We start from the raw sequence: 22910 nt of genomic DNA, 5'->3' as shown, positions 1-22910 counted from the left end.
CACCTGGGACCCCCAAACCTCACCTGGGACCCCCCAAACCTCACCTGGGACCCTCCAAATTCACCTGGGACCCCCCAAACCTCACCTGGGACCCTCCAAATTCACCTGACACCCCCCAAACCTCACCTGGGACCCCTCAAACCTCACCTGGGACCCCCCAAACCTCACCTGAGACCCCCCCAAATTCACCTGTGACCCCCCCCAAACCCACCTGGACCCTCCCAAACCTCACCTGGGACCCCCCCCAAATTCACCTGAGACCCCCCAAACCTCACCTGGGACCCCCCAAATTCATCTTAGACCCCCCAAACCTCACCTGGGACCCCCCAAACCTCACCTGGGACCCCCCAAATTCACCTGAGACCCCCCAAATTCATCTTAGACCCCCCAAATTCACCTGACACCCCCCCAAACCTCACCTGGGACCCCCCAAACCTCACCTGGACCCCCCCAAACCTCACCTGGGGCCCCCCAAATCCACCTGAGACCCCCCCAAATTCACCTGGGACCCCCAAACCTCACTTGGGACCCTCCAAATTCACCTGGGACCCCCCCCAAACCCACCTGGACCCCCCCAAACCCACCTGGACCCCCCCAAACCTCACCTGAGACCCCCCCCAAATTCACCTGAGACCCCCCCAAACCTCACCTGGGACCCCCCAAATTCATCTTAGACCCCCCAAATTCATCTTAGACCCCCCAAACCTCACCTGGGACCCCCCCAAACCTCACCTGGGACCCCCCCCCAGCCCCTCCCCGCCCCCCTGAGCCCTCCCAAATTCTCTGGATTTCTCCCCAAAACCACACGAGGCCTTTAAAAAATAACATTTAATGGTGGGGGGGGCGGCCAGGTAATAAATAGGGGGGGGGGGGGGGGGGGCTCAGGTGAGGCCCAGGTGTGTCCAGGTGTTCCCCAGGTGAGGTTCAGGTATTCCCCAGCTGTGTCCAGGTGATGTTCAGGTGTGCCCAGGTGTGCCGAGGTGATGCTCAGGTGTGGTTCAGGTGTGCCCAGGTGAGGTTCAGGTGTGCCCAGGTGAGGTTCAGGTGTGCCCAGGTGTGCCGAGGTGATGCTCAGGTGTGGTTCAGGTGTGCCCAGGTGAGGTTCAGGTGTGCCCAGGTGAGGTTCAGGTGTGGTTCAGGTGTTCCCAGGTGTGCTCAGGTGCCCCCAGCTGTGCTCAGATGAGGTTCAGGTGTATCTCAGGTGTATCCCAGGTGCGCTCAGGTGTTCCCAGGTGAGGTTCAGGTGTTCCCAGGTGCCCCCAGGTGTTCTCCAGGTGTTCCCAGGTGCACTCAGGTGTTCCCAGGTGCACTCAGGTGTTCCCAGGTGAGGTTCAGGTGTTCTCCAGGTGTTCCCAGGTGCACTCAGGTGTTCCCAGGTGCACTCAGGTGTGCCCAGGTGAGGTTCAGGTGTTCCCAGGTGCCCTCAGGTGTATCCCAGGTGTATCTCAGGTGTTCCCCAGGTGCCCCCAGGTGTTCTCCAGGTGTTCTCAGGTGTTCTCAGGTGTTCTCCAGGTGCTCTCCAGGTGCCCCCAGGTGCTCTCCAGGTGCCCCCAGGTGTTCTCCAGGTGCCCCCAGGTGTGCCCAGGTGCCCCCAGGTGCTCTGCAGGTGCTCCCAGGTGCTCTCCAGGTGTGCCCAGGTGTTCTCAGGTGCCCCCAGGTGTTCTCCAGGTGCCCCCAGGTGTTCCCCAGGTGCTCTCCAGGTGTTCTCCAGGTGCCCCCAGGTGTTCTCCAGGTGTGCCCAGGTGCTCTGCAGGTGCTCTCAGGTGCGGCAGCAGAAGCCGCAGCCGCGGTTGCGGCAGCAGTTGCAGCAGAAGGAGCAGAGCGGGAAGTGGGGGCTGTGCCGGCGGCTCCGCCTCCAGGTGAGCTGCAGGTGAGGGGGAAACGCGGCTCAGGTGAAGGGGGGACACCTGGGGGACCCCAAATCCAGGTGTGGGTACCTGGATCACCCCAGATCCAGGTGTGAGATTACCTGGGGACCCCCAAATCCAGGTGTGGGGACACCTGGGGACCCAAATCCAGGTGTGGGGACACCTGGGGACCCAAATCCAGGTGTGGGGACACCTGGGGACCCCAAATCCAGGTGTGGGACACCTGGGGACCCAAATCCAGGTGTGAGATTACCTGGGGGACCCCAAATCCAGGTGTGAGATTACCTGGGGACCCAAATCCAGGTGTGGGGACACCTGGGACCCCAAATCCAGGTGTGAGATTACCTGGGGACCCCAAATCCAGGTGTGGGGACACCTGGGGACCCCAAATCCAGGTGTGAGATTACCTGGGGACCCCAAATCCAGGTGTGGGGACACCTGGGACCCCCCCAAATCCAGGTGTGAGACACCTGGGGACCCAAATCCAGGTGTGGGGACACCTGGGGACCCCAAATCCAGGTGTGAGACATCTGGGACCCCCCAAATCCAGGTGTGGGGACACCTGGGGACCCCAAATCCAGGTGTGAGACATCTGGGACCCCCCAAATCCAGGTGTGGGGACACCTGGGGACCCCCAAATCCAGGTGTGGGGACACCTGGGGACCCCCAAATCCAGGTGTGGGGACACCTGGGGAACCCCAAATCCAGGTGTGAGATTACCTGGGGACCCCCAAATCCAGGTGTGGGGACACCTGGGGAACCCCAAATCCAGGTGTGGGGACACCTGGGGAACCCCAAATCCAGGTGTGGGGACACCTGGGGACCCCAAATCCAGGTGTGAGATTACCTGGGGACCCCCAAATTCAGGTGTGGGGGTACCTGGGACCCCCCAAATCCAGGTGTGAGACATCTGGGACCCCCAAATCCAGGTGTGAGGGTACCTGGGGACCCAAATCCAGGTGTGGGGACACCTGGGGACCCCAAATCCAGGTGTGGGGACACCTGGGGACCCCAAATCCAGGTGTGGGGGTACCTGGGGACCCCAAATCCAGGTGTGGGTACCTGGATCCCCCCAATTCCAGGTGTGAGATTACCTGGGAGACCCCAAATCCAGGTGTGGGGACACCTGGGGACCCCAAATTCAGGTGTGGGTACCTGGATCACCCCAGATCCAGGTGTGAGATTACCTGGGGACCCCCAAATCCAGGTGTGGGGACACCTGGGGACCCCAAATCCAGGTGTGGGGACACCTGGGACCCCAAATCCAGGTGTGAGATTACCTGGGGACCCCAAATCCAGGTGTGGGGACACCTGGGGACCCCAAATCCAGGTGTGAGGGTACCTGGGGACCCCAAATCCAGGTGTGAGACACCTGGGGACCCAAATCCAGGTGTGGGGACACCTGGGGACCCCAAATCCAGGTGTGGGGACACCTGGGGACCCCCCCAAATCCAGGTGTGGGGACACCTGGGGACCCCCCAAATCCAGGTGTGGGTACCTGGATCACCCCAGTTCCAGGTGTGAGATTACCTGGGGACCCAAATTCAGGTGTGGGGACACCTGGGGAACCCCAAATCCAGGTGTGGGGACACCTGGGGACCCCAAATCCAGGTGTGAGATTACCTGGGGACCCAAATCCAGGTGTGGGGACACCTGGGGACCCCAAATCCAGGTGTGGGGGCACCTGGGGAACCCCAAATCCAGGTGTGGGGACACCTGGGGAACCCCAAATTCCAGGTGTGGGGACACCTGGGGACCCCCCAAATCCAGGTGTGAGATTACCTGGGGACCCAAATCCAGGTGTGGGGACACCTGGGACCCCCCAGGCCCAGGTGAGGCTCCCCCCGCACACCTGGGGGTGTCACTCACCTGCCCATCCCCCACCTGGGCCGGGGGTTTCGGCTCCAGCGGCGACTCCGGGGTTACCTGGGGCTGGGGGAGGGGAGAGGTGGGGGGTGAGCACACCTGGGACACCCGAAATGCACCTGGGGACACCTGAAATGCACCTGGGGACACCCGAAATACACCTGGGGACACCCGAAACACACCTGGGGACACCCCAAATACACCTGGGGACACCCGAAACGCACCTGGAACAGCCTAAAATACACCTGGGGACACCTGAAATACACCGGGAACAGCCTAAAATACACCTGGGGACACCCCAAATACACCTGGGGACACCCGAAACGCACCTGGGGACACCCGAAATACACCTGGAGACACCTGAAATACACCTGGGACACCCGAAATACACCTGGGGACACCTGAAATACACCTGGGACACCCCAAATACACCTGGGACACCTGAAACGCACCTGGGGACACCTGAAATACAGCTGGGGACACCCGAAATACACCTGGGGACACCCGAAACGCACCTGGGGACACCCGAAACACACCTGGGGACACCCGAAACACACCTGGGGACACCCCAAATACACCTGGGGACACCTGAAACACACCTGGGGACACCAAAATACACCTGGGACACCTGAAACGCACCTGGGGACACCTGAAACGCACCTGGGGACACCCGAAACGCACCTGGGGACACCCGAAACGCACCTGGGGACACCCCAAGTACACCTGGGGACACCTGAAATACACCTGGGGACACCCGAAACGCACCTGGGGACACCCGAAATACACCTGGGGACACCCGAAATACACCTGGGGACACCCGAAACGCACCTGGGGACACCTGAAACACACCTGGGGACACCCAAAACACACCTGGGGACACCCCAAATACACCTGGGGACACCCCAAATACACCTGGGGACACCCGAAACACACCTGGGGACACCCGAAACACACCTGGGGACACCCGAAACACACCTGGGGACACCCAAAATACACCTGGGGACACCCGAAACACACCTGGGGACACCCGAAACACACCTGGGGCACCTGAAATGCACCTGGGGACACCTGAAATGCACCTGGGGCACCTGAAACACACCTGGGGACACCCGAAATACACCTGGGGACACCTGAAACGCACCTGGGGCACCTGAAATGCACCTGGGGACAACCCAAATACACCTGGGGACACCCGAAACACACCTGGGACACCTGAAACACACCTGGGGACACCCGAAATACACCTGGGGACACCCGAAATACACCTGGGGACAACCCAAATACACCTGGGGACACCTGAAACACACCTGGGGACACCTGAAACACACCTGGGACACCTGAAACACACCTGGGGACACCTGAAACACACCTGGGGACACCCGAAATGCACCTGGGGACACCTGAAACGCACCTGGGACACCCCAAATACACCTGGGGACACCCGAATGCACCTGGGGACACCCCAAATACACCTGGGGCACCCAAACTCACCTGTGCCAGGTGTGCCCCTCCCCCCCTCACCTGTGCCAGGTGTGCCCATCCCGCCCCTCCCCCCCTCACCTGTGCCAGGTGTGCCCATCCCGCCCCTCCCCCCCTCACCTGTGCCAGGTGTGCCCCTCCCCCCCTCACCTGTGCCAGGTGTGCCCCTCCCCCCCTCACCTGTGCCAGGTGTGCCCCTCCCCCCCTCACCTGTGCCAGGTGTGCCCCTCCCCCCCTCACCTGTGCCAGGTGTGCCGGGCTCAGCAGGAGGAGGAGGAGGAGGATGAGGTGGGGGAGGGGCAGCACCCGCAGCGCTCTCATCGCGTCCCGGGGGGGTCGCGGCCCCTTCGCGCCTTTTATCCCCCCCCAGGCCCCGCCCCCCGCACATGGCCCCGCCCCCTCGGCCCCTCCCCCCCGCCCCAGGCCCCGCCCCCTTTCCCCTTTTCCCGCTTTTGGGTGGAAAAACGCCAGGATTGGGATTCCCGGGAATTCTGCGGGGGGGGAGGGGCGGGGACGCGGTTTGGGGGGGCTCAGGTGTGTCCGGGGGGTCCCCAGGTGTCCCTGGGGGTCCCCAGGTGTCCCCCAGGTGTCCCCCAGGTGTCCCCCAGGTGTGTCTGGGGGTCCCCAGGTGTATCCAGGTGTGTCCAGGGGGGCTCAGGTGTGTCTGGGGGTCTCTCAGGTGTCCCCCAGGTGTGTCTGGGGGTCCCCCAGGTGTCCCCAGGTGTGTCTGGGGGTCCCCAGGTGTATCCAGGTGTGTCCAGGGGGGCTCAGGTGTGTCTGGGGGTCTCTCAGGTGTCCCCCAGGTGTGTCTGGGGGTCCCCCAGGTGTCCCCAGGTGTGTCTGGGGGTCCCCCAGGTGTCCCCAGGTGTGTCCAGGGGGGCTCAGGTGTGGTCAGGACCCCCCAAGAGGGGCTCAGGTGTCCCCAGGTGTCCCCCAGGGGTCTCTCAGGTGTATCTGGGGGTCTCTCTGATGTCCCCAGGTGTGTCCAGGTGTCCCCAGGGGTCTCTCAGGTGTCCCCAGGTGTGTCCAGATGCATCTGGGGGGGCTCAGGTGTGTCTGGGTGTCCCCCAGGTGTCCCCAGGTGTCTCCAGGTGTCCCCCAGGTGTGCCCGGGGGTCTCTCAGGTGTCCTCAGGTGTGTCCAGGGTGGCTCAGGTGTATCCAGGGGGTCACTCAGGTGTATCTGAGGGTCCCCCAGGTGTCCCCAGGTGTCCAGGGGGTCTCTCCGGTGTCCCCAGGTGTCCCCAGGTGTCCCCCAGGGGTCTCTCAGGTGTCCCCAGGGGTCTCTCAGGTGTCCCTGGGGGTCTCTGTGGTGTCCCCAGGTGTCTCCAGGTGTGTCCAGGGGGGCTCAGGTGTGTTCAGGACCCCCCAGAAGGGGCTCAGGTGTGTTTGGGATCATTCAGGTGTCCCTGGGGGTCTGTCAGGTGTCCCCAGGTGTCCCCCAGGTGTCCCCCAGGTGTCTCAGGTGTCCCCCAGGTGTCCCCAGGGGTGTCCCCGCTGTCCCCTGTCCCCTCCCCCGTTGTCCCCGCGCTGGCGCCGCCGGGTCTGGCCCGGCCTGACCTCGGGAGGGGTCAGCAAACACGGCCTGGACACCTGGGGACACCTGGGGACACCTGGGGACACCTGAGAGACCCCCAGACACACCTGGGGACACCTGGGGGACACCTGGGGGACACCTGGGGACACCTGGGGACACCTGGGGGACACCTGAGAGACCCCTGGGGACATCTGGGGGACACCTGGGGACACCTGGGGACACCTGGGGGACACCTGAGAGACCCCCTGGGGACACCTGGGGACACCTGGGGGACACCTGGGGACACCTGGGGGACACCTGAGAGACCCCTGGGGACACCTGGGGACACCTGGGGGACACCTGGGGACACCTGGGGACACCTGGGGGACACCTGGGGACACCTGGGGACACCTGGGGGACACCTGGGGGACACTTGAGCCCCTTTAGGGCTGCAGGGACAGGGATGGGGACACCGGGGATAGAGGGACAGATGGACATGGGGACATGGGGACACGGGGACAGTCAGGGGACACGGGGACAGACGGACATGGGGACAGACAGGGGACACGGGGACAGCGCTGGCGCCGCGGTGGCGGCCTTGAGGTGGCGCCGGTGTGAGCGGGGCGTGGCACCGGCGGGGACAGCGCGGGGACAGGGATGGGGACAGGGACGGTGACACCGATGGTGACACCGGGGGGGACATCGCGGGGACAGCGATGGTGACACCGGGGGGACATGGCAGGGACAGCGATGGGGACAGCGATGTGACAGGGATGGTGACACCGATGTGACAGAGATGGTGACACCGATGGTGACACCGATGTGACACTGATGGTGACAGGGATGGTGACACCGATGGTGACACCGATGTGACACTGATGGTGACACCGATGTGACGGGGATGGTGACACCGAGGGGATATGGCAGGGACAGGGATGGGGACAGGGATGGGGACACCGATGGTGACACTGATGGTGACACCGATGGTGACATGGCAGGGACAGGGATGGGGACAGCGATGGTGGCACCGATGTGACAGGGACGGTGACACCGATGTGACACTGATGGTGACACTGGGGGGACATGGCAGGGACACTGATGGTGACACTGATGTGACACCGATGGTGGCACCTGGGGGGACATCGCGGGGACAGCGATGTGACACTGATGTGACACTGATGGTGACATCGATGGTGACACTGGGGGGACATGGCGGGGACAGGGATGGTGACAGGGATGGTGACAGGGATGGTGACAGGGATGTGACACCGATGGTGGCACTGGGGGGGGACATCACTGGGACACCCATGTGACACCTGGGGGGACATGGCAGGGACGGGGATGGTGACACTGATGGTGGCACCGATGTGACGGGGATGTGACACCGATGGTGGCACCCGTGGGGACATCAGAGTGACACGGCAGTGACAGGGATGGTGGCACCGATGGTGGCACCGATGGTGACAGGGACAGGGGGACAGGAGCCATCGATGGCACCGCGGTGACACCGGGGACGGGGGGGGGGTGACAGTGGCACTGTCCCCAAGGGGGGTGACACTGTGTCCAGGGGGGGTGACACTGTCCGGGGGGGTGACAGCGTCCCCAAGGGGGGTGGCACTGTGTCCAGGGGGGGTGACAGCGTCCCTGTCCCCAAGGTGGGGGTGACAATGACACTGGGGGGGGGTGACAATGTCCGGGGGGGGTGGCACTGTCCCCAGGGGGGGTGACAATGACACTGGGGGGGGGTGACAATGTCCAGGGGGGGGTGGCACTGTCCCCAGGGGGGGTGACAATGACACTGGGGGGGGTGACAATGACAGTGGGGGGGGTGACAATGTCCAGGGGGGTGACAGCGTCCCCAAGGGGGGGGTGACAATGACACGGGGGGGGTGGCAGTGTCCCCATAGGGGGTGGCACTGTCCCCAGGGTGGGGGAGGGGTGTCCCTGTCCCCATCCAGGGGGGGTGACAATGTCCAGGGGGGGTGGCACTGTCCCCAGGGGGGGTGACAATGACACCGGGAGGGTGGCAGTGTCCCCAAGGGGGGGGTGACAATGTCCAGGGGGGGTGACAATGACACCGGGGGGGTGTCGCTGTCCCCAGGGTGGGGGAGGGGTGTCCCTGTCCCCGTCCCTGTCCCCGCGGGGGGGGTGGGGGATGGGTGGGGGATGGGGGGGGTGACAGTGGCGCCGCTCTGTCGCCTCTGACGGTGACAATTGCGACACTCTGGGGGGGGGGGGGGGGGGTGGCCCCGCCCGTGTCCCCTCAGGGCCGCGCCCCTCCCCCCCCTCCCCCTCCCCCTCCCCCCCAACAAAAATTCCCGCGAAATTTTGGGGGATTTTCCTCTTTTTTTGACGTTTTTTGGTGTTTTTTGCTGTTTTTTTGGGGTGTTTTTGGTGTTTTTTGGGTGTTTTTTTAAGGGTTTTTGGGGTGTCTTTTTGGGTGGTTTTTTTTGGTGTTTTCGGGGTTTTTTTGGGTGTATTTTGGGTGTTTTTTGGGGTGTTTTTTGGGGTGTTTTTTGTGGTGTTCTTGGTGTTTTTCGGGTGTTTTTTTAAGGGTTTTTGGGGTGTCTTTTTGGGTGGTTTTTTTTGTGTTTTTGGGGTTATTGGGGTTTTTTTTTGGCTTTTTTTGGGTGTTTTTTGTGTTTTTTGGGGGGTTTTTGGGTGTTTTTTGGGGGGTTTCGGGTGTTTTTTTAAGGGTTTTGGGGTTGTCTTTTTGGGTGTTTTTTTTGGTGTTTTCGGGGTTTTTTGGGGTGTTTTTTTGGGGTTTTTTTTTAGGGTTTTTTGGGTGTTTTTTTGTGTTATTTGGGCTTTTTTTGTGTTTTTGGGGGGTTTTGGGGTGTTTTTTGGGGTGTTTTTTCATGTTTTCGGGATTTTTTGGGGTGGTTTTTTGGGTGTTTTTTGGGGGTTTTTTTGGGCGTTTTTGGGTGTTTTTTGGGGTTTTTTTGGGGGTTTTTTTGGGTGGTTTTGGGTGTCGTTAGGGAGGTTTTTTGGGGTGTTTTTTTTGGGTTTTCTGGGGGGTTTTTGGGGGGGTTTTGGGTATTTTTTGGATTTTTTTTTTGGTTTTTTGGGGGGGTTTTTTTGGGTGTATTTTTTCGTGTTTTTTGGTTGTTTTTTTGGGTGTTTCTTTGGTGTTTTTTGGGTGTTCTTTTTTGGTTTTTTGAGGTTTTTTGGGGTGTTTTTTGGGTATTTTTTGGGCTTTTTTAGGGTGTTTTTGGTTGTTTTCTGGGGTGGTTTTTTTGGGGTTTTTTGGTTCTTTTTTGGGTGTTTTTTTGGGTGTTTTTTGGGTGTTTTTGGTTGTTTTTTGGGGTGTTTTTTTGGTTGTTTTTTGGTTCTTTTTTTGGGTGTTTTTTGGGTGTTTTTTGGGTGTTTTTGGTTGTCTTTTGGGTTGTTTTTTTTGGGTTTTTTGGGTGGTTTTTTGGTTGTTTTTTTGGTTGTTTTTTTGGGTGTCTTTGGTTGTTTTTTTGGGTGATTTTTGGGTGTTTTTGGTTGTTTTTTGATCGTTATTTTTTTTCCCAGCTCCCGTGGCGACCCCTCCCCCCTCTCCCCTCCCCCACCCCCCCAAAAAAACCCCCCCAAATAGGGTGGGGGAGGGGCCGCCCCTCCCCTCCCCCCCCCCCGGCGCATCACAGAAGGATGGGAGCACAAAGAGTTAATTACAATCACGGTAATTACAAACTGGGGGGGGGGAGGGGGGAGGGGAGGGGTGGGGGAGGGGCTGGCGGTGGGGGAGGGGCTGCGCTCACTGCGGGGTCCCCTCGGGGGTCCCGTCCAGCCCCCGCTGCTGCAGCTGCGCCCTGAGCACGGCGTTCTCGCTCTTCAGCTCCTCCACCTGCCCAGGACCCCCCAAAAACACCCCAAAAACCCTGGGGTGAGAGCGGAGAACCCCCCCGGGACCCCCAAAAACACCCCAAAAACTCCCCCAAAAACACCCCCAAAATCCCTCCCAAAAACACCCCAAAAACCCTGGGGTGAGAGCGGGGAACCCCCCCGGGACCCCCCAAAAACACCCCCGAAATCCCCCCCAAAAACACCCCAAAAACACCCGGGGTGAGAACAGGGAACCCCAAAAACACCCCAAAATCACCCCTGAAATCCCCCCCAAAATCCCTCCCCAAAATCCCCCCCGGAACCCCCAAAATCCCCCCCGGGACCCCCCAAAAACACCCCAAAAACCCCCGGGGTGAGAGCGGGGAACCCCCCTCGGACCCCCAAAATCACCCCCGAAATCCCCCCCAAAATCCCTCCCCAGATCCCCCCCGGGACCCCCCAAAATCACCCCAAAAACTCCCCTCAAAATCCCTCCCAAAATCCCCCCCGGGACCCCCCAAAAACACCCCAAAAACCCCGGGGTGAGACCTGGGAACCCCCCTGGGACCCCCCAAAATCACCCCGAAATCCCCCCCAAAATCCCTCCCCAAAAACACCCCCAGGACCCCCCAAAAACACCCCAAAAACCCCCGGGGTGAGAGCGGGGAACCCCCCTGGGACCCCCAAAATCCCCCCCAAATTCCCTCCCAAAATCTCCCCCAAAATCCACCCCGGGACCCCCAAAATCCCCCCCAGGACCCCCAAAATCCCCCCCAAATTCCCCCCCGAAATCCCTCCCCAAATCCCCCCCGGGACCCCCAAAATCCCCCCCAAAATCCCCCCCGGGACCCCCAAACCCCCCCCCCCCTTTTTTTCTCAATGAACCCCCGTGGGAACCCCGCCCTACGCTGTGGGCGTGTCCTCCACCCATATAAGGACAACGCCCCGCCCACAATAGGCGTGGCCCCAGCCGAGGGGGCGTGGCCTCCCCATTCATTCCCCTCCCCGCGGCCGAATCGGAGCCGATTTTGGGGCGATTTTTGCCGCGATTTTTGCGGCGATTTCGGGGTTTTTTGGGGGCGGGGCCTGTCGCGACAGGCCGGGAGCACCTGCTGTCGCAACAGGTCGTTGTCCATCTGCAGCCGCTCGGCCTCTTTGAAGGTCTCCTGCAGGCGCTGGTTGCTCTGGCGCAGCTCCCGCACGTAATCGCAGGCCTTGGACAGGATCCCGCCTTTGCTCTGCGCGACCCCTCCCCAAAATTAACCCGGGACCCCCCAAAATCCACCCGGGAGACCCCAAAAACCGCCCTCAAACACCCCCGGTGAGACCCCTCCCCAAAATTAACCCGGGACCCCCCAAAAATCCACCCGGGAGACCCCAAAAACCGCCCTCATACACCCTCGGTGCGACCCCTCCCCAAAATTAACCGGGGACCCCCCAAAATCCTCACGGGAGACCCCAAAAACCGCCCCCGGCTGCACCTGAGACCCCAAAATTAACCCGGGACCCCCCAAAATCCACCCGGGAGACCCCAAAAACCGCCCTCAAACACCCTCGGTGCGACCCCTCCCCAAAATTAACCGGGGACCCCCCAAAATCCACACGGGAGACCCCAAAAACCGCCCCCGGCTGCACCTGAGACCCCAAAATTAACCCGGGACCCCCCAAAACCCACCCGGGAGACCCCAAAAACCGCCCCCACCTGCACCTGAGACCCCAAAATTAACCCGGGACCCCCCCAAAACCCACCCGGGAGACCCCAAAAACCGCCCTCAAACACCCCCGGTGTGACCCCTCCCCAAAATTAACCCAGGACCCCCCAAAAATCCACCCGGGAGACCCCAAAATCCCCCCAAAATTCCCAAAAAACCCCAAAAAGGTCCCCAAAAAATTAAAAAAAAAATCCCAAGAAAATCCCCAAAAAATCCCCCCCAAAATCCCCAAAATATCCCAAAAAAATCCCCAAAATATCCCAAAAAATACCCCAGAAAACCCCAAAAAACTCAAAAAAAATCCCAAAAATATCCAAAAAAAATCCCCAAAAAACCCTCAAAAAATCCCCGAAATATCAAAAAAAATCCCAAAAAAATCCAAAAAATTCCCAAAAAAATCCCAAAAAAATCTTAAAAAAAATCCCAAAAAATCCCCAAAAAAATCCCAAAAAAACCCCAAAATATCCCAAAAAAATCCCAAAAAACCTCCAAATTATCCCCAAAAACCCCCCAAAAAACCCTCAAAAAATCTCCCAAAAAATCCCAAAAAAATCCCAAAAAAATGCCAAAAAATCCCCAAAAAACCCCAAAAAACTCCAAAAAAAACCCCAAAAAATCCCCAAAAAACCCCCAAAAATTCCAAAAAAATCCCCCCAAAATCCCCAAATTATCCCCAAAAACCCCCCAAAAAACCCTCAAAAAATCCCCCAAAAAATCCCAAAAAAATCACCAAAAAATCCCAAAAAATCCCCCAAAATCCCCAAAAAACCCCAAAAAACTCCAAAAAAATCCCAAAAAAATCCTCAAAAAATCCCCAAAAAATCCCAAAAAAAATCCCTAAAAATCCCCCCAAAACCCCAAAAATCCTCAAAAAATCCCCAAAAAATCCCCCAAAAAACTCCAAAAAAATCCCAAAAATATCCAAAAAAAATCCCCAAAAAACCCTCAAAAAATCCCCAAAATATCCCAAAAATTCCCCAAAAAATCCCCAAAAAATCCTAAAAAATCCAAAAAGAATCCCCAAAAAATCCCCAAAAAATCCCCAAAAAAATTCCCCCAAATTCCCCCAAATTCCCCCAAATTCCCCTTTCCCCCCCGCGTTCCCGGCGTCCCGGGGCCGCTCTCACCGCGCCGGATTTGCCGCTGTCGGCGCCGCAGTCGGGGATGATTTTGGAGAGCTGCACGATCCAGTTGTTGATCTTGTCCCGGCGCCGCCGCTCCACTGCCGGGACACCAGAGGGGGCAGGGAGGTTGGGGGAATTTGGGGAATTTTTGGGGATTTTTTGGGAATTTTGGGGATTTTTTGGGATTTTTTTGGAATTTTTTTGGGATTTTTTTGGAATTTTTGGGGGATTTTTTTTTGAATTTTAAATGATTTTTTTGTGGTTTTTGGGAGGATTTTTGGAGAATTTGGGGGAATTTTTTGGGGATTTTTGGGGATTTTTGGAATTTTTTTTTGAATTTTTCGGGGATTTTTTTTGAATTTTAAATGATTTTTTTGTGGTTTTTAAGGGGATTTTTTGGGAATTTTTGGGGATTTTTTTGGGGATGTTTTGGGAATTTTTGGGGGGGGTTTGGGATTTTTTGGAGGAATTTTTTGGGGATTTTTTGGGATTTTTTTAGAATTTTTTTGGAATTATTCAGGGATTTTTTTTGAATTTTAAATGATTTTTTTTGTGGTTTTTAAGGAGATTTTTTGGGAATTTTGGGGGATTTTTTTGGGGATGTTTTGGGAATTTTTGGGGGGGGTTTGGGATTTTTTGGGGGAATTTTTTGGGGGATTTTTGGAGATTTTTTTTGAATTTTAGAAGATTATTTTTAATTTTTTGGGGAATTATAAGGGATTTTTGGGAGAATTTTTTGGAATTTTCGGGGAATTTTGGGGGATTTTTTAGGAATTTCGGGGAATTTTGGGGGATTTTTGGGGGATTTTTTGGGATTTTTTAGGGATTTTTTAGGTTTTTTGGGGATTTTTTGGGATTTTTTGGGGAATTTCGGGGAATTTTGGGGGATTTTTTTAGGTTTTTTGGGGATTTTTTGGATTTTGGGGGGAGCTTTTTGATAATTTTTGGGAAGCGCAGGTGGCACCGAGCTCACCCAGGTGTCCCCAGGTGTGTCCCCAGGTGTGTCCAGGTGTGTCCCCAGGTGTGTTTTTCTCCGCCCCAGGTGTCCCCAGGTGTGCCCCAGGTGTCCCCCAGGTGTGTTTTTACCCCCCCCCAGGTGTGCCCCAGGTGTCCCCACGTGTGTCCAGGTGTCCCCAGGTGTCCCCAGGTGTGTCCAGGTGTGTTTTTATCCCCCCCAGGTGTCCCCAGGTGTCCCCAGGTGTGTCCCCAGGTGTCCCCAGGTGTGTCCCAGGTGTCCCCAGGTGTCCCCTCACCCTCGTTGTGCTGCGCTCGCCGTCGCTCGTCCCGCGGCACCCGCGGCCCCTCCAACTTCCTGTGGGACAGGTGAGCCCAGGTGAGCTCAGGTGAGCCCAGGTACCCCCCAGGTGAGCCCAAACACCTCCCAGGTGAGCCCAGGTGAGCTCAGGTGAGCCCAGGTGAGCCCAAATACCCCCCAGGTGAGCTCAGGTGAGCCCAGACACTCCCCAGGTGAGCCCAAACACCTCCCAGGTGAGCCCAGGTGAGCTCAGGTGAGCCCAGACACTCCCCAGGTGAGCCCAAACACCTCCCAGGTGAGCCCAGGTGAGCTCAGGTGAGCCCAGACACTCCCCAGGTGTCCCCAAACAACCCTCAGGTGAGCTCAGGTGTGACTTTCTCCCCTCCAGGTGTGTTGCCCCCCACCCAGATGTGCCCAGGTGCACTCACGGTGTCCCCAGGTACCCCCCAGGTGTCTCCAGGTGTGTTTTTACCCCCCCCAGGTAGGTTTCCCCGCCCCCCAGGTGTCCCCAGGTGTGTTCCCCCCCCCCCCAGGTGTCCCCAGGTACCCCCCAGGTGCCCCCAGGTACCCTCCAGGTGTCCCCAGGTGTGTTTTTACCCCCCCCAAGTAGGTTTCCCCGCCCCCCAGGTGTCCCCAGGTACCCCCCAGGTGTCCCCAGGTACCCCCCAGGTGTCCCCAGGTACCCCCCAGGTGTCCCCAGGTGTGTTCCCCCCCCCAGGTGACTCACGGTGAGTAGGGGTGGCCGTGGGGGGCGAGGCCTCGCGTGGCCCCTCCCCCCGCCTGCAGCACGTCCTGAGGGGTCATCATCACATAGAACTGTCCTGGGGGGGAGGGGACACACCTGAGCACACCTGGGCACACCTGAGCACACCTGGGCACACCTGGGGCACACCTGGGCACACCTGGGCACACCTGGGCACACCTGGGGCACACCTGGGCACACCTGGGCACACCTGGGGCCCCACAGGAACACCCCCAGGTGTGGCTTCATCCCCCCCAGGTGTCCCCAAACACCCCCCAGGTGTCCCCAGGTGCATCCAGGTGTGCTCGGGTGTGGTTTTATCCCCCCCAGGTGTCCCCAGGTGCATCCAGGTGTGCTCAGGTGTGGTTTTATCCCCCCCAGGTGCATCCAGGTGTGCTCAGGTGTGGTTTTATCCCCCCCAGGTGTATCCAGGTGTCCCCAGGTGTCCCCAGGTGTGGTTTTATCCCCCCAGGTGTCCCCAGGTGTGCTCAGGTGTGGTTTTATCCCCCCCCCAGGTGTATCCAGGTGTCCCCAGGTGTGGTTTTATCCCCCCCAGGTGTGCCCAGGTGTGTCTTGGGTGTGGTATTTCCCCCCCAGGTGTCCCCAGGTGTGGTTTTATCCCCCCAGGTGTCCCCAGGTGCATCCAGGTGTGGTATTTTCCCCCCCAGGTGTGCCCAGGTATCCCCAGGTGTATCCAGGTGTGATATTTTCCCGCCCAGGTGTGGTTTTACCCCCCTCAGGTGCCCCCCCAGGTGTGGAAATCCCACCCCAGGTATCCCCAGGTGTGTCCCAGGTGTGTCCCAGGTGTGTCCCAGGTGTCCCCACCTGTCCCAGGTGTCCCCAGGTGTGTCCCAGGTGTGTCCCCACCTGTCCCAGGTGTCCCCAGGTGTGTCCCAGGTATGTCCCCACCTGTCCCAGGTATCCCCAGGTGTGTCCCAGGTGTCCCCACCTGTCCCAGGTGTCCCCAGGTGTGTTTTCCTCCCCCCCAGATGTGTCCAGATGTGTCCAGGTGTCCCCAGGTATCCCCAAGTGTCTCCCAGGTGTGCCCAGGTGTGTTCCAGGTGCATTCTAGACTCGGTTCTAGATCCGGTTCTAGACTCGGTTCTAGATCGCTCTAGAACGGTTCTAGACTCGGTTCTAGATCGGGTTCTAGAACGTTCTAGAGCGGTTCTAGATCGGTTCTAGACTCGGTTCTAGATCGGTTCTAGACTCGGTTCTAGACTGGGTTCCAGGTGTCCCCAGGTGTGTTTTTGGTGTCCCCAGGTGTCCCCAGGTGTCCCCAGGTGTCCCAGGTGTGTTTTAATGTCCCCAGGTGTGTCTCAGGTGTCCCCAGGTGTGTCCAGGTGTGTTTTTGGTGTCCCCCAGGTGTCCCCAGGTGTGTCCCCAGGTGTGTTTTAATGTCCCCAGATGTGTCCAGGTGTGTCCCCAGGTGTGTCTCAGGTGTCTGAGGTGTGTTTTAATGTCCCCAGGTGTGTCCAGGTGTGTCCAGGTGTGTCCCCAGGTGTGTTTTTGGTGTCCCCCAGGTGTCCCCAGGTGTCCCCAGGTGTCCCCAGGTGTGTCCAGGTGTGTCCCCAGGTGTGTTTTTGGTGTCCCCAGGTGTGTTTTAATGTCCCCAGGTGTCCCCAGGTGTCCCCCAGGTGTGTTTTTAATGTCCCCAGGTGTCCCCAGGTGTGTCTCAGGTGTCCCCAGGTGTGTCCAGGTGTGTTTTTGGTGTCCCCCAGGTGTCCCCAGGTGTCCCCAGGTGTGTTTTTGGTGTCCCCTAGGTGTCCCCAGGTGTTCCCAGGTGTGTTTTTGGTGTCCCCCAGGTGTCCCCAGGTGTCCCCAGGTGTCCCCAGGTGTGTCCAGGTGTGTTTTTAATGTCCCCAGGTGTCCCCAGGTGTCCCCAGGTGTGTCACTCACCTCCAGCCTGGCCCAGGGCGGGGTCGGCCTGCACGGCCACGCTCCCCTCCCCCCCCCAGGTGAACCTGGCCTCGGCCCCGCCCTCGCTGCCGGGGCTGCCCCCGTTGGAGAAGGGGTTCTGGATCACGGCCTGGGGGAGGGGCAGGAACACACCTGAGACCCCTGAACCTCACCTGGGAACCCCCAAACCTCACCTGGGAACCCCCCTGAACCCCCAAACCTCACCTGAACATCACCTGAACCTCACCTGAACCCCCCCAAACCTCACCTGAGCCCCCCCGTTGGAGAAGGGGTTCTGGATCACGGCCTGGGGGAGGGGCAGGAACACACCTGAGACCCCGAACCTCACCTGAACCTCACCTGAACCTCACCTGAACCTCACCTGAACCCCTCTGAACCCCCAAACCTCACCTGAACCTCACCTGAACCTCACCTGAGCCCCCCCGTTGGAGAAGGGGTTCTGGATCACGGCCTGGGGGAGGGGCAGGAACACACCTGAGACCCCCAAACCTCACCTGGGAACCCCCAAACCTCACCTGGGAACCCCCAAACCTCACCTGGGAACCCCCCTGAACCTCACCTGAACCTCACCTGAACCCCCAAACCTCACCTGAGCCCCCAAACCTCACCTGAGCCCCCAAAATCACACCTGAACCCCCAAACCTCACCTGAACCCCCCCCAAACCTCACCTGAACCTCACCTGAACCTCACCTGAACCCCCAAACCTCACCTGAACCCCCCCCGTTGGAGAAGGGGTTCTGGATCACGGCCTGGGGGAGGGGCAGGAACACACCTGAGACCCCGAACCTCACCTGGGAACCCCCCTGAACCTCACCTGGGAACCCCCAAATCACACCTGAGCCCCCAAACCTCACCTGAACCTCACCTGAGCCCCCCAAACCTCACCTGAACCTCACCTGAACCTCACCTGAGCCCCCCCAAATCACACCTGAGCCCCCAAACCTCACCTGAGCCCCCCCCAAACCTCACCTGAGACCCCCAAACCTCACCTGAGACCCCCAAACCTCACCTGGAACCCCCCAGCACCTCCCCCCAAACACCTGCCCACCCTCAGGTGTGTCCCAGCCCCTCCCCCACCCTCCCCTCGGGTGTGTCCCAGCCCCTCCCCCACCCTGCTCAGGTGTGTCCCAGCCTCACCTGGGGGGTCCCAGCCCCTCCCCCACCCTGCCCAGGTGTGTCCCAGCCCCTCCCCCACCCTGCCCAGGTGTGTCCCAGCCTCACCTGGGGGGTCCCGGCCTCACCTGGGGGGTCCCGGCGAAGGTGGACACGACGCTGACGGCGCCGCCCTCGGGGCCATCGAGGGGAGCCTCCGACACCTGAACCACGCGGTACGTCACCTGGGGGGAGGGGAACACCTGGAAACACCTGGGGACACACCTGGGGACAGGTGTGACACACCTGGATACACCTGGGGACACACCTGGGGACAGGTGTGACACACCTGGATACACCTGGGGACACACCTGGGGACAGGTGTGACACACCTGGATACACCTGGGGACACACCTGGGGACAGGTGTGACACACCTGGATACACCTGGGGACACACCTGGGGACAGGTGTGACACACCTGGATACACCTGGGGACACAGCTGGGGACAGGTGTGACACACCTGGATACACCTGGGGACACACCTGGGGGGAGGGGAACACCTGGAAACACCTGGGGACAGGTGTGACACACCTGGGGACAGCTGGGGACACACCTGGGGGGAGGGGAACACCTGGATACACCTGGGGACACACCTGGGGACAGCTGGGGACACCTGGGGACACACCTGGGGACACACCTGGGGACACACCTGGGGACACACCTGGGGGGAGGGGAACACCTGGAAACACCTGGGGACACACCTGGGGACAGCTGGGGACACCTGGGGACACACCTGGGGACACACCTGGGGACACACCTGGGGACACACCTGGGGGGAGGGGAACACCTGGAAACACCTGGGGACACACCTGGGGTACACCTGGGCCAGGTGTACCCAGGTGTATCCAGGTGTATCCAGGTGTGTCCAGGTGTATTTACCTGTGCCCCGTTGGTGTCGCTCCTGAACTGGTACTGCAGCCCCCCCTGCAGCCCCCAGGTGTGTCTGTACCTGCCCCAGGTGTGTCTGTACCTGTCCCAGGTGTGTGTTACCTGTCCCAGGTGTGTCCAGGTGTACCCAGGTGTGTATTTACCTGTCCAGGTGTATTTACCTGTGCCCCGTTGGTGTCGCTCCTGAACTGGTACTGCAGCCCCCCCTGCAGCCCCCCCTGCAGCCCCCCCTCGGCGAAGGCTCCGGGGGGTCCCGGCACGGCGGCGATGGCGACGGAGCCCTCACCTGGAGGGGCCTCACCTGGCAGGTGAAACACCCCAAAAACACCCCAGAATTACCCCAGAAACATCCCAAAATTATCCCAAAAACACCCCAAAATTACCCCAGAAACATCCAAAAAATGTCCCTAAAAATATCCCAAAATTACCCCAAAAACACCCCAAAATTATCCCAAAATTATCCCAAAAATGTCCCAAAAAACACCCCAAAATTACCCCAAAAACATCCCAAAATTACCCCAAAAACACCCCAAAATTACCCCAAAAACATCCCAAAAATATCCTAAAATTACCCCAAAAACACCCCAAAATTATCCCAAAATTATCCCAAAATTACCCCAAAATATCCCAAAATTATCCCAGAATAATCTGGAATTCCCTCACCTGGAGGGGCCTCACCTGGCAGGTGAAACACCCCAAAAACACCCCAAAATTACCCCAAAAACATCCCAAAATTATCCCGAAATTACCCCAAAAACATCCCAAAATATTCCTAAAAACACCCCAAAATTATCCCAAAAAATCCCTCCCAAATTCCCCCCAAATTCCCAGAATTCTTCCCCAAATTCCCCCCAAATCCTCCCGAAATTCCCAAACTTCCCCCCAAAATTCCCAAATCCTCCCCAAATTCCCAAAATTTCCCCCAAAATCCCCAAAACTCCCCTAAAATTCCCCCAAAATTCCCAAAATTCCCCCCAAAATTCCCCAAATTCCCAAAATTCCCCCAAAATTCCCAAAACTCCCCCAAAATTCCCGAATTCCCCCAAATTCCCGAATTCCCCCCAAAATTCCCAAAATTCCCCCCAGAATTCCCAGAACTCCCCGATTTCCCTCCCAAAATTCCCAAAATCTCCCCAAATCCCCCCCTAAATTCCCAAAATTCCCCCCAAAATTCCCAAAATTCCCCCCAGAATTCCCAAAATTCCCCCCAGAATTCCCAAATTCCCCCCGGAATTCCCAAAATTCCCCCAGAATTCCCGGATTTTCCCCCGGAATTCCCAAAATTCCCCCAGAATTCCCAGATTTCCCCCCCGGAATTCCCAGAATTCCCAAAATTCCCCCCGGAATTCCTGGAATTCCCGGATTTTCCCCCCAAATTCCCAAAATCTCCCAAATTCCCCCCTAAATTCCCAAAATTCCCCCCAAATTCCCCCAGAATTCCCAGATTTTCCCCCCGGAATTCCCGGAATTCCCAAAATCCCCCCCGGAATTCCCGGAATTCCCGGATTTTCCCCCGGAATTCCCAAAATTCCCCCCAAATTCCCAAAATCTCCCCCAAAATTCCCCAGAATTCCCAGATTTCCCCCCGGAATTCCCAGAATTCCCAAAATCCCCCCGGAATTCCCGGATTTTCCCCCCCTAAATTCCCAAAATCTCCCCCAAATTCCCCCCAAATTCCCAAAATCTCCCCCAAATTCCCCCAGAATTCCCAAAATTCCCCCAGAATTCCCGGATTTTCCCCCCAGAATTCCCAAAATTCCCCCGGAATTCCCGGAATTCCCAAAATTCCCGGGGAATTCCCGGAATTCCGGGGTTTCCCGCTCACCCTCCTGCAGCTCCGCGCTCTCCTCGCTCTCCTGGTTCTTCTCCTGACTTGGGAATTCCCAAAAAAAAAACCCCAAAAATTCCCAAATTTTGGGCTTTTTCCCACAAATTTTGGGGTTTTTATTCCCCTCCCCCCACCCCAAATTCTGGGGGTTTTTATTCCCCTCCCCCACCCAAATTTTGGGGGTTTTTATTCCCCTCCCCCACCCAAATTTTGGGGTTTTTATTCCCCTCCCCCACCCAAATTTTGGGGTTTTTATTCCCCTCCCCCACCCAAATTTTGGGGTTTTTATTCCCCTCCCCCACCCAAATTTTGGGGTTTTTATTCCCCTCCCCCACCCCCAAATTTTGGGGTTTTTATTCCCCTCCCCCACCCAAATTTTGGGGGTTTTATTCCCCTCCCCCACCCCCAAATTTTTGGCCTTTTTGGGATCCCCTCCCCCAATTTTGGGGTCCACCTCCCTCCCCCCAAACCCCCCAAATTTGGGATCTGCCCCTCCCCCTCCCCCTATTTTGGGTGCCCCTCCCCCCCCCCCCAATTTGGGGTCCCTTTTTCCCCTCCCCCAATTTTAGGGTCCCCTCCCCCCCCCCAAATGCCCCCAAAATCTGGGTGCCCCTCCCCCCCCCCAATTTTAGGGTCCCCTCCCCCCCCAAATTTTGGGTGCCCCTCCCCCCCCCATTGGGGTCTCTTTTCCCCTCCACCCCCAATTTTATGGTCCCCTCCCCCACCAATTTGGGGTCCCTATTTCCCCCTCCCCCACCCAAGTTTTAGGGCCCTCCCCCCAATTTTAGGGCCCTTCCCCCCGCATTTTGAGGTCCCACCCCTCCCCTCCCCCCCCCAATTTGGGGTCCCCTCCCCCCCCATTCCGGCTGCCCCTCCCCCCTCCGCCCCCAATTTGGGGTCCCCTCCCCCCCCCATTCCGGCTGCCCCTCCCCCCTCCCCCCCCCAATTTGGGGTCCCCTCCCCCCCCATTCCGGCTGCCCCTCCCCCCCCAATTTGGGGTCCCCTCCCCCCCCATTCCGGCTGCCCCTCCCCCCTCCCCCCCCCAATTTGGGGTCCCCTCCCCCCCCCATTCCGGCTGCCCCTCTCCCCCTCCCCCCCCAATTTGGGGTCCCCTCCCCCCCCCATTCCGGCTGCCCCTCCCCCCCTCCCCCCCTTTGGGGTCCCCTCCCCCCCCCTTTCCGGCTGCCCCTCCCCCCTCCCCTCACCTGGGGGCGGAGCCTGCGGCCGAGTCCAGCCCGGGGTCCAGCATGTCCATGGGGGGGGGGGGGATGTCGCGATAGGGGGAGGGGGATGTCGCGATAGGGGAGGGGGAGGGGATGTCGCGATAGCGGGGGTGGGGGAGGGGCGGGAGCGGCGCTTAAAAAAAAAAAAAAAAAAACCCCAAAAACCCCGGGGTTGGGGGGAGGGGGGGGGGAGGGGGGAAGGGCGAGGGGGGAATTAAAATTTGGGGTGGGGGAGGGGAGGGTGGGGGAGGGGAGGGTGGGGGAGGGGCTTTTTTTTAGGTTTTTTTTTGGTTTTTTTTTTTTTTTTTGGCGGGTCCGGTCACGGGGCCAAACAGCGTCACGTGCGCCCCTCCCCCACCCCCCTCCTTCCTTCCTCCTCCTCGCGGGGAGGGGGGGGTCTCCCCTCCCCCCTCCCCCCTCCCCTCCCCCCTCCTCCTCCTCCTCCTCCTCCCCTCCCCCCTCCCCGCTGGGGTTTTTTTTTTGGGGGGTTTTTTTTTTTTTTGGGGGGGGGGGGCTCGCCGCTTTTCCCC

At 58.9% G+C, this 22910-nt stretch overlaps 2 protein-coding genes and 1 long non-coding RNA gene across 10 annotated transcripts; 1 reads left to right on the top strand and 2 right to left on the bottom strand.

Annotated features, from left to right (window-relative positions):
* The first annotated feature begins 822 nt into the window (after positions 1-822).
* Positions 823-1827, top strand: LOC147648977 (uncharacterized). 8 transcript variants are annotated; one of them, XR_015279625.1, is made up of 4 exons: positions 823-1294; positions 1387-1427; positions 1471-1606; positions 1754-1827. It is a non-coding gene; the product is annotated as an uncharacterized LOC147648977 (long non-coding RNA). The 8 variants fall into 8 exon arrangements; XR_015279623.1 differs by having other exon boundaries at positions 1471-1678; positions 1733-1797; XR_015279626.1 differs by having other exon boundaries at positions 1471-1595; positions 1733-1767.
* HAMP (hepcidin antimicrobial peptide) lies at positions 1760-5538 on the bottom strand. Its single transcript, XM_086864948.1, has 3 exons — positions 5454-5538; positions 3738-3800; positions 1760-1864 (listed from the first exon to the last, which is right to left on the bottom strand). The coding sequence occupies exons 1-3, from the start codon at positions 5532-5534 to the stop codon at positions 1760-1762; spliced, it is 249 nt and encodes an 82-aa protein (XP_086721074.1). The 5' UTR covers positions 5535-5538.
* Positions 5539-10376: 4838 nt separating this feature from the next.
* Positions 10377-22518, bottom strand: USF2 (upstream transcription factor 2, c-fos interacting). Its single transcript, XM_086864931.1, has 10 exons — positions 22363-22518; positions 21155-21201; positions 19491-19630; positions 18530-18625; positions 17267-17396; positions 15353-15446; positions 14624-14682; positions 13374-13468; positions 11644-11772; positions 10377-10556 (listed from the first exon to the last, which is right to left on the bottom strand). The coding sequence occupies exons 1-10, from the start codon at positions 22410-22412 to the stop codon at positions 10467-10469; spliced, it is 930 nt and encodes a 309-aa protein (XP_086721057.1). The 5' UTR covers positions 22413-22518; the 3' UTR covers positions 10377-10466.
* Between the last annotated feature and the right edge of the window lie 392 nt (positions 22519-22910).

This window comes from Cyanistes caeruleus, chromosome 28 (genome assembly GCF_971803275.1).
Source record: "Cyanistes caeruleus chromosome 28, bCyaCae1.hap1.1, whole genome shotgun sequence".
NCBI lineage: Eukaryota > Metazoa > Chordata > Aves > Passeriformes > Paridae > Cyanistes > Cyanistes caeruleus.
This window is presented reverse-complemented; position numbering and strand designations above follow the sequence as displayed.